The sequence below is a fragment of the Myotis daubentonii genome, chromosome 10 (genome assembly GCF_963259705.1).
Source record: "Myotis daubentonii chromosome 10, mMyoDau2.1, whole genome shotgun sequence".
Taxonomy (NCBI): domain Eukaryota; kingdom Metazoa; phylum Chordata; class Mammalia; order Chiroptera; family Vespertilionidae; genus Myotis; species Myotis daubentonii.
The window spans coordinates 25,067,718-25,083,593 of record NC_081849.1 but is presented as its reverse complement, the minus strand read 5'-3'; the positions used below and the strand labels follow the sequence as shown (position 1 = coordinate 25,083,593).

Genomic DNA, 15,876 nt, shown 5'->3' with positions numbered 1-15,876 from the left:
CTGAGGGCTGTTTTCAGGCTGGGGGTGACTGAACTCCCAAACGCTCCTTTTTTCCTTTTTCTTTTGTTTTTTATTCTGGGCCAGCTTTACCTTGAGGCTTGGCTCCAGCTCTTAGGCCGTCGCTCCTGAAAGTAGGTTTCTGGCCTTTGCATACAATGTTGCGAATCTGCTGGCTGAAGTATTTGTTACAATGTTTCTTAAACTGCCGGCTCAGAGGCCTGCAGCCGCAGGCGGGGAACGTTGGAGTCCTCCATCACTGAGGCAAGCAAGCCTCATGTTAGTTTCAAGCTGCCTGGCTGCCGGCGCCATCTTGGCTGACAGTTAATTTGCATATCTTGCTGATTAGCCAATGAAAAGGGTAGCGGTCGTACGCCAATTACCATGTTTCTCTTTTATTAGTGTAGATGTTATTGATATTACAAATGGGATCTCATATCTTTAAATACATTGATCATGCTTGTTTTAAAATTCTTGGTTCATCTATCATAATACATCATATATATTGTCTTATTGATTTCTCAACTGTCTAGTTACATTGGTCTGTGAAGTAATGCTTTTCAGGGTACCAGCTATTTTTCTGTTAAAAATGTATTAGGAGGGACCAAAGGCCAGGCCTCAGCTAGTATCAGCAGCAGTGAGTTTAAGAAAAATGAAGGAAAAACCACAGGGTAGCAAAGCCTAGGCACCAAGAACAAATTTATCACTTCCATTTACTGTGATCTCCTCCCCTCTCTCCCACCTATTCCATACAAGGGTTTCACACCATTTCATACCTTTAAACTCTTGGGGGAAGTAAAAGGCAGTCTCCCTTGACTAGAAGGGCATGGGAAGGGAGAAATGAATTACTGAGAATGGATGGTTATGAGGCAGGATAGTAAGAAGCTAGAAAAATTCCTTGTCAAGCAGAATGGGGAAACTGAGACAGATACAGTGGGGCCTTGACTTACGAGTTTAATTCGATCTGAGACCAAGCTCGTTAAGGAGCTCGTTATCTCAAATTACTCTACCAACTCAATGCAAAAAATCAGCCGAGAGACAGCTGATATCTCAAAAAACTCGTTAGTCAGGACACCTGTTAAGTCAAGGCCCCACTGTACTTAAAAGACTAAGCAATTTATAGCCTGATAATAAATCACAAGGTCTTACCTTTCCTAACCAAGGACACTTAGGATCAAATGACTTATACATTCCAGATCAGTGCAGGGGCAGACCTGCCTTGGTCTGGTCCCACTTCAATGACATTTTTTAAAGGGGAAACGGACCAGATAATGACCCTATACCAGGGGTGGGCAAACTTTTCGACTCAAAGGCCACAATGGTTTCTTAAACTGGACCAGAGGGCCGGAAGAAAAGCATGGATGGAGTGTTTGTGTGAACTAATATAAATTCAAAGTAAACATCATTACATAAAAGGGTACGGTCTTTTTTTTTTTTTTTTTTTTTTAGTTTTATTCATTTCAAACAGGCCGGATCCGGCCCACGGGCCGTGGTTTGCCCACAGCTGCCCTATACCCTCTAGCAGTGGTTCTCAACCTTCCTAATGCTGCAACTCTTTAATACCGTTCCTCATGTTGTGGTGACCCCCAACCCTAAAATTATTTTCGTTGCTACTTCATAACTGTAATTTTGCTACTTTTATGAATCGTAATGTAAATATCTGATATGCTATATGTGTTTTTTGATGGTCACGACCCACAGGTTGAGAACCACTGCTCTACAGGCTCATTTTGAGGAATCTGCATTTTAAAGGACACACCTGGAGATGATGAATATTCTATTGAGATCCTCTCCTGAGTACTCCCCTAAGATTCCCACTTATAGGAAATAGATAAAAATACTTAAGACAAAGGACCCAGTACACACTCTCCCTGGAGCATGCTCACACCTTTACCTTTTTTTCCTCAGGCATGTATCTTTGCTTTCTTTTTCCAAAGCTCTAATGGTTCTCAGGAAACTTGCAACCAGGGGAGCAGTGGGCAGCGGCAGCTAGGCCAAGGCTAAGCCCCTGAACCTGTCTCCAAGGGCCCCCCTTTTGCTTTTGCCTCGGTAATTTGTTTCCTGCGTCGACGCAGCCCAACTGGCTCACTTCTTCTGCCGCTGTGACTTTCTTTCTAAAGGGTCAAGGCAGCCTTGCCTAGGCTCAACTCTTACGTTTCCAAAGGGCCAAGGCAGCTCCACCTGGTCTCACTCCTGTTGCTATGATCTTGCCTCTTCCATCTTAATCCCTTCCTTTGTTTCACTGTCCCCAGTTTTTTGTTTGTTTGTTTGTTAACCTCACCAGATATTTTTTCCATTGATTTTTAGAAAGAATGGAAGGAAGAGGAGGAAGGGGGTGGGGGTGAGAGAAAGAAGGGAGGGAGAAGGAGAGAGAGAGACATTAAAATGAGAGAGACACATTGTTTGGTTGCCTCCTGCACACGCCACAACTGGGACCAGGAATCGAACCCACAACCCAGGTACTTGCCCTTGACCAGGAATTGAACCTCGACACTTCTGTGCACAGACCACTGCTCTAACCACTGACCCACACCAGCTAGGGCACACTGTTCCATTTTAATAAACATACTCTCAAAATCACCTGAACTTACATTGTGAAATCTTTCCTGTACAAAGTCAAGAACCCACACATTCACCCAGGACCAGGTGACTCAGGTGGAGCTCATCCTATACACCAAAAAGGTTCTGAGTTCGATTCCCAGTCAGGGCACATTGCTAGGTCATGGGTTTGACTGCCAGTGGGGGTGTGTATGGGAGGCAACCTATCGATGTTTCCACATTGATGTTTGCTTTTCTCTCTCCCTCTCTCAAAAATAAAAAAAAATAAATTAAAAAAAAATGTCCTTATGTAAGGATTTTTTTTTTTAAAAAAAGAACCCACACATTCCAGACAGTGACAGGGCAAACCCACCTCAGCCCCAGTCCCTTTCCTGTGACAGTCAGTCCACATCTATTTTCATCAATTCTTAGCTCCCATAGGGTTTGTGCACTATCACAATGTTCTTTGGGTTCTGGGACTAGCGGGATGGGTTACTCCTGCTAGTTTCTACAGTGAAGGAACAAGAACTGACTCAAGTTAATTTAGGGGAGAGGAAGTCTTCTATCTCATTTAAAGAGTTTCTGAAGGCCAGTTGCCTCTCCTTATTTTTCCAGAGTTGATTTTAGGGAAGAGAATCAAGAGCCTGTGTTAGTTTGCTATTTTGGCAGAAATACTTTTTATTTTGTAGCTCTTTATGTTGTTGGAATTCTATTTAAAAAGTATTTTATTGATTTTTAGAGAAAGAGGAAGGGAGAGGGATATAGAGAGAGAAACATGGATGAGAGAGGAACATCATCTATTGACTGCCTCCTGCACACTCCCAAGTGCCATCAGTAGATGAGTGAATAAAAAAGCTGTGGTACATTTACACAATAGAATACTACACAGCTGTAAAAAAGAAGAAACTGTTACCCTTTCAACAGCATGGAAGGACCTGAAGAGTATTATGCTAAGTGAAATAATCCAGTCAGAGAGAGACAAATACCATATGATCTCACTTGTATGTGGAATCTAATGAACAAAATAAACTGATGACCAAAATAGAACCAGAGGCATGGAAGCATGCAACAGACTGACAGATATCAGAGGGGAAGGAGGAGGGAGGTGGCCTGGATAAAAGAAGGTGAAGAGAGTAGCCAAACAACATATATACAAGAAAGAAAAAAAAACAACAGGAAAAAATCCTATATAATAAAAGCCTAATATGCAAATTGACTGAAAGGCAGAACGACCGGTCGCTATGATGCACACTGACCACCGGGGGGCAGACAGTCAACACAGGAGTGCCCCCAGCCCACAGGCCCCAGGCCAGCCAAAGCAGGTGCCAAAGGAACTCCCCCGCCGACTGCCTTGCCGCGCAGAGGAAGGCGACCGACGGCAGCAGGGGACAGGGCTGGTGAGTGGGCGGTGCCAAATCAGCCAAGGCGGGTGCCAGCAGGGGTCCCCCAATTGCCCCACCCGTCACCCTGCAGAGGGAGGTGACTGGCAGTGGCAGCGGGGTGATCGGGGGGCAGTTCCAGCAGCGGGAAGTGGGGCCGGCAAGTGGGCAGTGCCAGGCCAGGTGCCAGTGGGGGCCCCCCCCCCGATCACTCCACAGATTGGCCCTGATCGCCGGCCAGGCCTAGGGACCCTACCCATGCACAAATTTCATGCACTGGGCCTCTAGTAAATATCCTATATAAAAAAAAGGCTAATATGCAAATGGACCGAACGGCAGAACGAATTGTTGCTATGATGCGCTGACCACCAGGGGGCAAACGCTCAATGGCAGGAGTTGCCCCTGGTGGTCAGTGAGCTCTCACAGGGGGAGCGCCGCTCGGCCAGAAGCTGCTAAGGGAGTGGGGCTAAGCCGTCAGTCGGACATCCCCTGAGGGCTCAGGGACTATTAAAGGGTGCAGGCTGGGCTGAAGGACCGCCCCCCCCCCCCGCCGCAGTGCATAAATCTTGTGCACCGGACCTCCAGTATAAAAATAAAAACTAGTTTAACAAAAATGGTATTATCAAAAACCAAAACACCTAAAGATTAAAAGAAGCTTTCATTCTAACATGTTATAAGTACTAATACATCTTCTGTATTAATTTTCTTTCTAAGATGAAAATAAGGCTATCTTTTCAAGTTAACAGTGTTTAATGGGTAGTAGCAGGGGTAGGGGGAATGGATAGGAGATTTGCAACAGGTAATATTTTAATAGCTTTCAGATTCAACTGCCAAAAAGCTTGACTAAATGCCAAGAAACTTAACTAGTCTTTATAAAATGATTCACAAGGAAAAATTATTATAGAAGTAATGCAATGTGCATAATTTAAAAAGTAGAATTCAGCCCGGTCGTTGTGACTCAGCAATTCAACTAAATCATGACGTTAGGTTAACATCCCTATAATTCTCTGGTCCTTCCTCTCATTTTTGGAATCTTGCAAGTACCACCACTAAGCATCACTTCCTTAGGGAGGATATTTTTCCCTAATGTCTTCCAGGAGACTTTCCTTACATATCATTGGCCAGAACTCAGTCACATGGGAGGCATGGAAAGGGAATCTGGCAAAGGAACAACGACTGCTTGAGACTAATCATGATTCATCCCCTGGGGCTGGGCAATTTGCCATTAAACAAATCATGGTTTGGTTAAGAAGGAAGGCCAATGGCAACCAACAGCGTCTGCCACCTTCTTATCTTCTAAATTAGGGATATTTTAAATGCTAAATGAGACCCAATTAAGCTCTATTAATAACTCTAGTTTAAAACTTCTATTATTTTACCTGAACCTGGGTTTCTACCACTCATCATTTACTTTTTGTAAAATCCCAACTAACTTTTGACACTGGGCAATATAGTATTTATTGATCTATCTCAGTTATATTAAGCTACAAAGAATTCAACTCACTGAATACATGAACCATAATTTATTAACTGATTACTGACTGGTGGACAATTACAGTTGTTTCCAGATTTTTTTACTCTCGCAAATAATACTGTAATAAATATCTCTGTATAAGTTATTTTTATGCATCTGTACAAGTATATGACAAGGAAAAATTCCTGGGGGAAATATGCTTACCCAAAGAGTATATGTATTTTATATTTTAATAAATACCAATATTCAGTGAGCAATCTTTTAATTAAATGTATTGGCTATTTAAATTATTTTTTATTCTTTGAACTATATATTCATGTCATTTGCCATGTTCTACTAGAAAAGTATTCCTTTTTATTGGTTTGTAAGAACTTTTTGCTTATAGTAGGATATTAACCTTTGTCTTAGTTGTTAGTTTATCATTCATTATTTGATATAAATATTTTTCCATATATTTTTTAATATGTAAAAAAAAAATCTTTTTTTAATAACTTCTGGGTTTTGTATCATATTTAGAAAGGTATTCTCCCAATCCTAAATTATTAAAAACAACCAGACTTATAATTTTATTTCTTAAGCATAAAATTTACAATAGCTAAGATTTGGAATCAGCCCAAGTCAAGTGCCCATCAGTAGATGAGCGGATAAAAAAGCTATGGTACATTTACACAATGGAATACTAAAAAAAAACTCTTACCCTTTGAGACAACATGGAGGAACCTGAAAAGTATTATGCTAAGTGAAATAAGCCAGTCAGAGGAAGACAAATATCACACGATCTCACTTTTATGTAAAATCTAATGAACAAAATAAACTGACAAACAAAATAGATCCAGAAACATGGAAGCATGCAGCTGACTGATAATGCTCAGGGTGGCAGGCGGGAAGAGATTAACCAAAGAATGAATATGCATATATGCACAACCCATGCACACAATCGTGCAGTGAAGGCTTGGGGAGGGGGTGGGAATGGCGTGGATGGTGTCAATTGGGGGAAAAAAGGGACATCTGTAATACTTTCAACAATAAAGATTAAAAAAATTTTTTTTAAATCTATCTAGCATTTTTGTGATACATACTAATAGACATCAGAGACCCAGATTTGATTTTATTTTTAACCAATTCTAAGTGGCATCTAAATGTCATTTATTGCATAATTCATTTTCCTTCTCTGAGTGGAAATACCACTTGATCATATTCTAAATTCTCATATGTATTTGGAGATATCTTTATACGGTCTGGTCTATTCCATTTCATTAATCTGTAAAAAGTTGTAGCTTTACAAATATAAATTGTTGTGTTAATAGTACTTTATTACCTTTCATTTTCAAAATTGTCTTCAGTGTTCTTGCATGTTTGATGTTTGTTTTGAGGTGAACCTTAATTAACGTTATCTATCAAATGACAAATTTTATATTAAAAATATGAATACTGTACTTTCATGATGAGCTTGTAACTAAGAAAAACACTCCTGGGGAGAATTAAAGGGGGAAATTATGGAAAGTTATTATTTCCAATAATGTTGAAAGAAAAATGTACATAATCCAGTTTTATCAGAATGGCATACCAAATATAAAAGATGCTAAATCAGGGGTGGGCAAACTTTTTGACTCAAGGGCCACAATGGGTTCTTAAACTGGACCGGAGGGCCGGAACAAAAGCATGGATGGAGTGTTTGTGTGAACTAATATAAATTCAAAGTAAACATCATTACATAAAAGGGTTCGGTCTTTTTTTTTTTTTTTAGTTTTATTCATTTCAAACGGGCCAGATCCGGCCCGCGGGCCGTAGTTTGCCCACGGCTGTGCTAAATCGAAAGCAATGAAACCAAGTTACGTTGAAAATAGGAACTACCATTTTCTAGCTTGGTTAACTATCTATATTAACGACAGCAAATCATTAGCCTCATAATCTTCTCTGTACTGATGAATTGGCCTTATTTATTTAATAAAAGTCTAAAAGGGTCAAAAACATTAAAACTTTATATGTTTAAAAACACAATGTCAATTAGCACAATGAAAGCATATTCCTAGGGCTGATATGACAGTCAGTAAGATTTTGCTTTTAAGGTTCATGAAAATATGTTTATAGATAAATAGGATCTTGCAGACATGACTAACATAGCACTTGTGTTAGTTTCACAGCCTGATTAACAGAAGGGTAGGAAATTTAACTGTCAAAATTTTGGAGTTCGATGAGGCCTTAAGATCAACTGTTTCATCCCCTCATTTTCAGATGAATAATCAGGTCCAGAGAAGTTATATAATTCTGCCAAAGTTGCAGAGGGATGAGTGGCAGACCCAGATGAAGAGACCAAGTTTTCTGATTTTCGGTTCACTATTCTTTCAATTATAACAATCTGCCACTATGGTTAGAAAAAAGAGTGGCAGATGTGGGAAAATAAAGTCAACCAAATTTAAGGAACAAAATAAGTAAACACAAAGCTATTATAGAATAGGAATTAGGTTGTAAAAGCTCTGCATCACCAAAGCTTGACTTAGCATCTGGCACATGATGAAGACTCAATATGTTTCTTACCTTGCATTTACTAGTAATACAGCCATGAGAAAGTAACCTATACATACAAGCCAAGCAACCGAAATGCTGGAACGACCAGAACAACAGGTAGCTATGGTGCGCACTGCCGCCGGCCAACTGGACTGATTGGGGGGTAGCTCCTCCTCCAGCCGCCCCCTCTTCCCAATCAGGGGCGGGACCAGCTGGCCAACCTCCCGTGTCCCCTCCCCCCACCGGCCCGGCCAGATTGGCCCCCATCGGGGCGAGCTGGCTGGACCTCACCCATGCATGAATTCATGCACCAGGCCTCTAATTCTATTATAATAGCAAACCATAGAGCTCTGTTGGTATGACAGACTATCTTCTAAACATAATTTTCAATTACTGTTAAATAGAGAGCTTACATATGGAGAGTCTGTTAAACCCCTTGTGTCCACAGATTTATTGCCAAAAGTTATTCAGAAATAAACCCAAATTTTATATGTGCTGAATTTTGATGTTAATTATGTATGTGTTAGACACAATGCTAATAAATCCCTTCTTTCTAAGCAGCTGCCAATCCACTCATTTAAATTATAATTTTCTCCTGAGGGGAGCATACAATTATTATACTCTGGTGAAAAAATAAGAGTTGAGGTTTCTTCAATCTTGAGATAATTCATTTAATTATAAAGAACAACAATGGCCCTGACTGGTTTGGCTCAGTGGATAGAGCGTCAGCCTGCGGACTGAAAGGTCCCAGGTTCGATTCCAGTCAAGGGCATGTACCTTACTTGAGGGCACATCCCCAGTAGGTAGTGTGCAGGAGGCAGCTGATCGATGTTTCTCTCATTGATGTTTCTAACTCTCTATCCCTCTCCCTTCCTCTCTGTAAAAAAATCAATAAAATATATTTTTAAAAAAACCAAACAATGTAAGATTTTATAGTATCTACAAAATAAAAAATTATAACAAGGAGCAACCATTTTAGAATTAGATATATCATCTCTAATTGGTGACCTCAAAAGTTTAAACAAATTTCTATGATTTCAAACAATCCAATTGAAACTCACATCATAAATGCAGTTTTAATCAAATAACTCACATTACTGAATCATATATAAACATATAATTATATGTTAAGTCCATCTCAAATTACAGTAATTAACTATAGTAAAAAAAAGCTTTAGAATAACAGTTAATAAATAGAATATTTAAATAAGCTACAGAACATCCATGTAATGGAATGAAATTAGTGTTTTTAAGAATATTAAATAATGTAGACATTTAAATAGTACCCTGCCTTATCTTTAAAAGGACTTTCCATGGCTTACAAAATAAGTAAGATAAAATTAAATTTAAATGAACTTTAAATAAGGTAAAAGTAATTCTATGGGAGTACAATACATTATACCAGTACTTTTCAACCAGTGTGGTGCAAGAATTTTTAAAACATGTAATACCTGACTATTTGGTCAGGGACACTGACCTCTTTTCCCTTAGATTGTAAAAAAAAAAAAAAAAAAAAAAGACAACAGCCAACACAACACTAGCTGTCTGGTGTGAATGAATCAAAAGTATAGCTTTTTTGGTAAGATCAGCAAAAAGTATAGTATATTTGTAGGTGTTCTGCAGAATTTTAGTAATTAGTTTGTGTGTGCCATGAGATGAAAAAGGTTGAAAATCGCTGCATTATACCATAGTTCTCTCATGTGAGGTTTTCCAAATGGTCTAACTAAATCCAATGAAAGATTTTTTTGACCTAGAGTACTAAAAAGACTAAATGCTCCTTAAGAAATCTTAAATAAAGTCTATGTACTTTAACTGAGCTTTTCATAGGTTTTAAAAAGCACAGTCTACTAGTAGATTATGCTGCCAGGTGAATACCTAGAATTGTGTTAACAACTAAGGTTAGAACTATATGCTTCAATTTCTAATCTGGGCTTGAGGAGTTAGAGAATTTCAGCAGACGATGGTCAATAGGCTAAAATATGAAAGAGGAGCAGAAGTTAACTTTTGGAGGTAGGAGGGAAGAGTGATTCAGGTAGGAAGAACAGAATGAGCAAAAAACCGAAGGGAAGAAAAAGTATTCTATCTATAAAGAATTAATATTCAGTGGTCATGAAACAAAGAACTGGTGGCAAGGTGTGGGTGGATAGCAAGAATGGGGTTGGAACTAAGCTGGAGCATATTATTAAGGAGGCTGTGAGTCAGGCTGAGTTTATACTTAATCCTGAGGACCAAAAGAAACAAAGATTTTAAGCAGGGAAGGAAAACTATCAGGTTTATATTTTTAAAAGAGATATTCTTACCTTATTAGCAGTAATCAAAATGTAAGGTTGTCAGTCTACTTTTTTCTCCCTATGAGCAACTATAAGCTCCATAAAAATAGAGCCCTTAATTACAGTTGTATCTCTAGTGCTTATCTAGCACCTAGTAGGTGACCAAAAACTATCTGTTGTATAAATGTTAAAGTGCATCTGGCCGGCATGGCTCAGTGGTTAAGCATTGACCTATGAACTAAGAGATCAGGGTTCGAATCCCGGTCAGGGCACATGCCCCGGTTGTGGGCTCAATCCCCAGGAGGGGGCGTGCAGGAAGCAGCTGATCAATGATTCTCTCTCATCGTTGATGTTTCTAACTCTCCCTTTTCATTCCTCTCTGAAATCAATAAAAATATTTTTTTAAAACGTTAAAGTGCATGGTTATGAACTTAACTGGTAACACAGAACAGCTATGTTCTTCTTACAGTGTGAAGACTGGGTTGGGGAGAGGGACAGGGGTCACAGGAAGAGGAAGGCTAGAAACAGAGGCCAAATAGGTGGTGATAGCCTAAACCAGTGAGTAGCAATGGGAATACAGATAAGATGGAGGTAAAACTGACATGACTTGATTACTGGATAGTACTGACCTTAGGTAGTACTGACATACTCCTGTGAAAACTGAGGTACCCAAATTAACACCAGTTTAAACTAGAGGGTCAACACATCTCTACCCTGCCATGAGCAGGGACACTATTTTCCTTGAAATGCAATTTTGGTCACTTACAGACATGCAAGCTAAGGCTGAGACATTAAGTAATTTACTCAAGGTTACTTTGACTAAGGACTGAGATAGGCTCTGAAGACAGTGGTTTTCAATCCTGGCCACATATCAAAAGCTCCTGGGGTGGGAGACGGAAACAGAGAGAGAAAGGGGGGAATGGGGAGGAAACTAAAAGAGAAGGGAAAAATGAGAAGGAAGAGAGGCAGAGGAGGAGAGAGGGACAGGAAGATGGGAATGAGGAAGAAAGGAAAGCATAGGAGGAGGAAAAGGAGAGAAGGGAGAAAGGAGGGATGGGATGGAGGAAAAGAGATGGGAAAAAATAAAAATAGAGAATTTCAGTTTCCTAATATGCCAACAGAACCATTAAGGTTCCACAATTCCAAGTATAACTGAAAAGTTTTAGTTGGGAAAATTTCCCAAGTACAGAAGTTCTAACTGATCAACTCTGCCATAAAAACTTCAGTTAAGGCATCCATCATACATACAGCCTTTGGACAACTCAATTTATCAGCATACTGACAAAATTAACCATTCTGTATGTAGACAAAAGAGTGACATTTTCAAAACCTAAATTAGATCAAGACTCTGTAATTAAGCCTTTCAATAACTTCCTATTTTTAGAAAAAAAATCTAAAGTTCTTGCATTTGTAAAAGGCCCTGAATCATCAGACTCAACTATTTCTTCAACGTCATTTCATACCAACTTTTCCCACTCTCAATCGGCACCAGCCCCAACTGTTTCTAGAACATGCTACGTTCTTGCCTGCTTTGGGACCTTTGTACTTGCTTTTCTCTCAGTTCTTAACATGGTTCTTCCTAATTCTCTACTTTTGGTTTTAAATCTTAAAGATTACTTCCTCAGAGATGATTTTCCAACCCACTCTACCTAAATGGGACTTCCCATGTTACTCATTATCATAACATTCAATTTTTTACTTCACAGTACGTAGAAGGCAACTGCATGTTTCTCTCCACTACAATGTGAGTTCTTTTTGAGAAGGGATCTTATAACATACAATCCATAAAACACACCTGGCATATAAAGGCACTGAATTATGTTGGGAAGAAGGAATGGAGAGGGTCAAACTTAGATGCTAACAAAGATTATTAAATTAATGAATTAATTTGTATGGTGGGATAATGTACCATAAATTAAAAATTAACGCATAGCAAAATAGGTGATTCTGATTTCACAAAAGTTGATTATAGTAGTAATTTAGAAAATGAATCTTCTTGTCTTTTCTACTAATGCCTCTAGTCCAGGATAATAAAATTATAATGATGGAAAAAAGTCAATTCAATGAAAATGTAAAAACAGAATAAAATTGTACTAAATTTTGTACAATAAATAAGTTTAAAAAGAGTAGAAGGAACTACATAAAAATGTTAACAGATTACATCTGGATGGTTTGATATATTTTCTTTTTTGCATCTTTCTATATTTTCCAAATTATCTACAATGAGAATGTTACTTTTATAATCAAAACAAAATTGAACTAAAAAACAAAACAATTATTATACTCTGATGGCTCTAAGTCTAGTCATAACTATGAATGAAGCATTACACTATTTTTTTAAATCTTCAAATGACAGTCATTAAAGCCTACTTATGACAGTGAAATTTCTTATTTATTCTTTTACTAATTCTCTACCACTATTACTCTGCCACTTTTTTCTTTTAATCCTGGGAAACAGCTTACTTAGAATCGGGGGGAGGAAGGGGGAGAAGGGACAAGGATGATTTTATTTGCACTCAAACTTCAAATCCTCGCTCTTTATAATTCAAAAAAATTTTTAATGGATTTTAGAGAGAGGAAGGGAGGAGGAGAGAAAAACATCAACCGGTTGGCTCCTGTATATACTCCAACCTGAGTTCAAACCTCTAACCTAGGTGTGTGCCCTGACCAGGTATCGAAGTGGTGACCTTTCAGTTCGATGCTCAACCAACTGAGCCACACCAGCCAGGGCAGATCTATCATGTTTTATTCTTGTGTGGCAGACACTTTTGATTGTCTGACCTAATAGCCATTTCCAAACCCTTTCCCCAGTGTACTACATAAATACAGGCTGGAAAAGCTAAAACTTGCTTTCCCAGACTCTCTTGAAGCCAGGTTTCACAGGGAGCTTTCTGGGCAAGTTTTGCTTTCTTTCCTTTTCTCCTATTTAAAATGAGGGCACTGTTTGAGGTGCATCAGTCAACTTACCACCATGAGACTATCACCATGTTAAGGATGGAAAACAGAACAATTTAAAAGAACCTGGGGGCCGTTAAGATATTGCTTGAGTCATTGCATCAGTCCAGATTATCTACCTTTAGACTTCTTATTCTGTGAGAAAAAAATTCCCTATATGTTTAGGCCATGGTTCCCTAGGTTTTCTATTACTTGAGGCAAACACATTCTATAAGGAAGATACTCAACTGACAGTTTAATAAGAGTGACAAAATAAAAAGTTAATTGAAAATGTTATGTGTATCATGGGCAACACTACAGGGGGACTAGGCTGTGAAAGTGGACCAGGCAGCGAGATTAGCCATTTTATTGGCGTGGACGATCCCCAAACAACAGTATCTGGAAATACTTTCTTTGAGGCCATACATTTCCTCCAGAAATGTGATTCCAGTCTTTTGTAAGAGACATATGTCTGGCATTCTGGGAACAGGGATGTGGTTAGAAGTTCTACTATTCAGTTAATAGGTTTAATTGTCCTATTTTCTGCTCTGTCCCCTTTGCCTCCACAGAGACTTTATCATTTCATTTCTCCCCAGAAAAAAGAGTGCTAGTAGGAAGTATGGGAGAAGGGTCCTGAGGGCAAACTACTTCATGTGTATTTTTTTTTTTACAATGATGCGATCTTTTGTTAAAAGAAAAAAAACCTTTTCATCCTAAATATGAACAACTATTACAACTTTAAAAATGTGTTTTTATAAATAATAGCTAAAAGGAAAAGCAAGCTATTCTAATTCCTTACCCTATTACTCAAATCAAGCATTTTAAACCCCTGGGCCTTAAACAAAAGTACCATTCTCCTGTGTATACTAATCACAGGCAAAGTGACTACTATGTAGGCAGTGATGGCGAACCTTTTGACCTCGGCGTGTCAGCATTTTGAAAAACCCTAACTTAGCTCTGGTGCCATGTCACATATAGAAATTTTTTGATACATATTTGCACCCATAGTAAAACAAAGACTTATATTTTTGATATTTATTTTATATATTTAAATGCCATTTAACAAAGAAAAATCAACCAAAAAAATGAGTTTGCGTATCACCTCTGACACGCGTGTCATAGGTTCGCCATCACTGATGTAGGGTAACTGTGCATCATCTAAAATAGGATACTTTTGAGAGTGAATGGGGCAGTTTCATAAAACTGGGACTATCTTAGGCAAACCAATCACCCTATTACGAGGAGAATAACTTCTTGGATGCTGAATTTGTAAACTTAAAAGCATTACCATTACATGTCCTCCTTCAGAACAAAGACAGACTCTACTATGCTAGTGCATAATATAAGTTACTATACTGAAAGTAGAAGATAGAAAGGATTAGCAAATATAGAATAATATAGTTTTTAGGATATCAATTCTTGCCAACCCCCATCTCCCCAATAAGCACACAAAAAATTCCCATAGAGATTCATATACTATCTTTCTGCTCCAAGGAAATAATGATGATTAATATATTTTAAACAGATAGAATTGGATAATTTAGCTGGAAGAGAGAGACAAAAACAAGTTTTCTGACCTTAGATTTACTTCAGTTAAAGAAATGGGGAAAGGGTGAGGAATGGATAGAAAGAAAAGAAAATGGGCTATAGTCGTCTACCTTATAAAGTATTTAAGACATGAGAGAAGAATCACTAAATGCCTTTACCCATTCCAGAGTCTTTCTTGGTGCCATCTGATATTATGTCTACATGATCAGAGTCCACATCATAACTAAAGAAATCATTCAAATAGGTCTTCGATCGCTGGCCACCAAATACATACAAGCAACGATTTTTCTGAAAAATAAGAAAAAAATGGCAAAGAACAGAGAAAGTAGTCACTTTCATGAAAAATTCAGAAGGACCTTTAAAAAATTTAAACCTCTATAAAAGTAATTTTATGACAGATCCCATGCAGTGGAGTACTATGATGGTACAAAGAGAAATTAAGATGCTTTCTATATACTGCTAAGAGGTGACCTCCAGGATATCCTATTAAAGTAAAAAGCAAGGTGCAGCCCAGTTGGTTGAGCAGAGTTCTATGCACCAAGAGATTACTGGTTCGATTCCCGGTCAGGGCACATGCCTGGGTTGAGGAAGCCAATTGAGCTCATGGATGTATCTATCTCTCCTTCTCCCTTCCTCTCTTTCTAAAAAAAAAATTCAATAAAAACTTAAAAAAAAAAAAAAGCAAGGTGCAAAATAATGTATACAAAGTGCTCTTTTGTGCAAGAAAGGAGAAAAAGAAATGTGTGTTTGTTTTTTTCTCCAAAAAGAAAGGAAACTAATAAAAGACAGTTACTTCTTGGAGAAGGGACAGAACAGGAAGACAACAGGGATAACACTAGATCTCTCTTAACGTACCCAGACTTTTGGTTTTGCCTTTAGAACCAGGTGTACGTTTTAATTTAATTAGAAAACAAATTAACTCAAAAGAAAAAAATCTCTGAAATTAGAAAAAAAAATAAACCCATCAGGACATATTAGTACATAAAGATGACCACAAAGAGAATATTTCTAGTGATTTTGATTCATGTTCTTGAATACCCTTTCTTAGTGGGTTATATACTAAACAGAAAAATAGTAAGAAAGTAATTTTACACAGCATTTAGTGATTTTGCTGTTAGTTTTGCTATTCTGTAAACTATAAAATAGAATAATATAATACTGATATTAGAAAGGAGGATTTTAAACTTAAAAGATATACAAAATCAAAGATATTAAAAATTATAATCTT

The 15,876-nt window shown here is 38.1% G+C and overlaps 1 protein-coding gene across 7 annotated transcripts in view; it reads right to left on the bottom strand.

Moving 5' to 3' along the window:
• The window catches only part of MKLN1 (muskelin 1), a 330,333-nt gene that overhangs the window by 47,041 nt on the left and 267,416 nt on the right, over positions 1 to 15,876 (bottom strand). For all 7 annotated transcript variants that reach the window (XR_009454700.1, XM_059711806.1, XM_059711807.1 and 4 more), the window contains one exon: positions 14,807 to 14,936. Coding sequence is in view for 6 of the 7 variants with exons in the window: in XM_059711806.1 (XP_059567789.1) it covers positions 14,807 to 14,936 (130 nt within the window). In the remaining variant the exon portion in view is untranslated. The remainder of the gene's footprint in view (positions 1 to 14,806; positions 14,937 to 15,876) is intronic.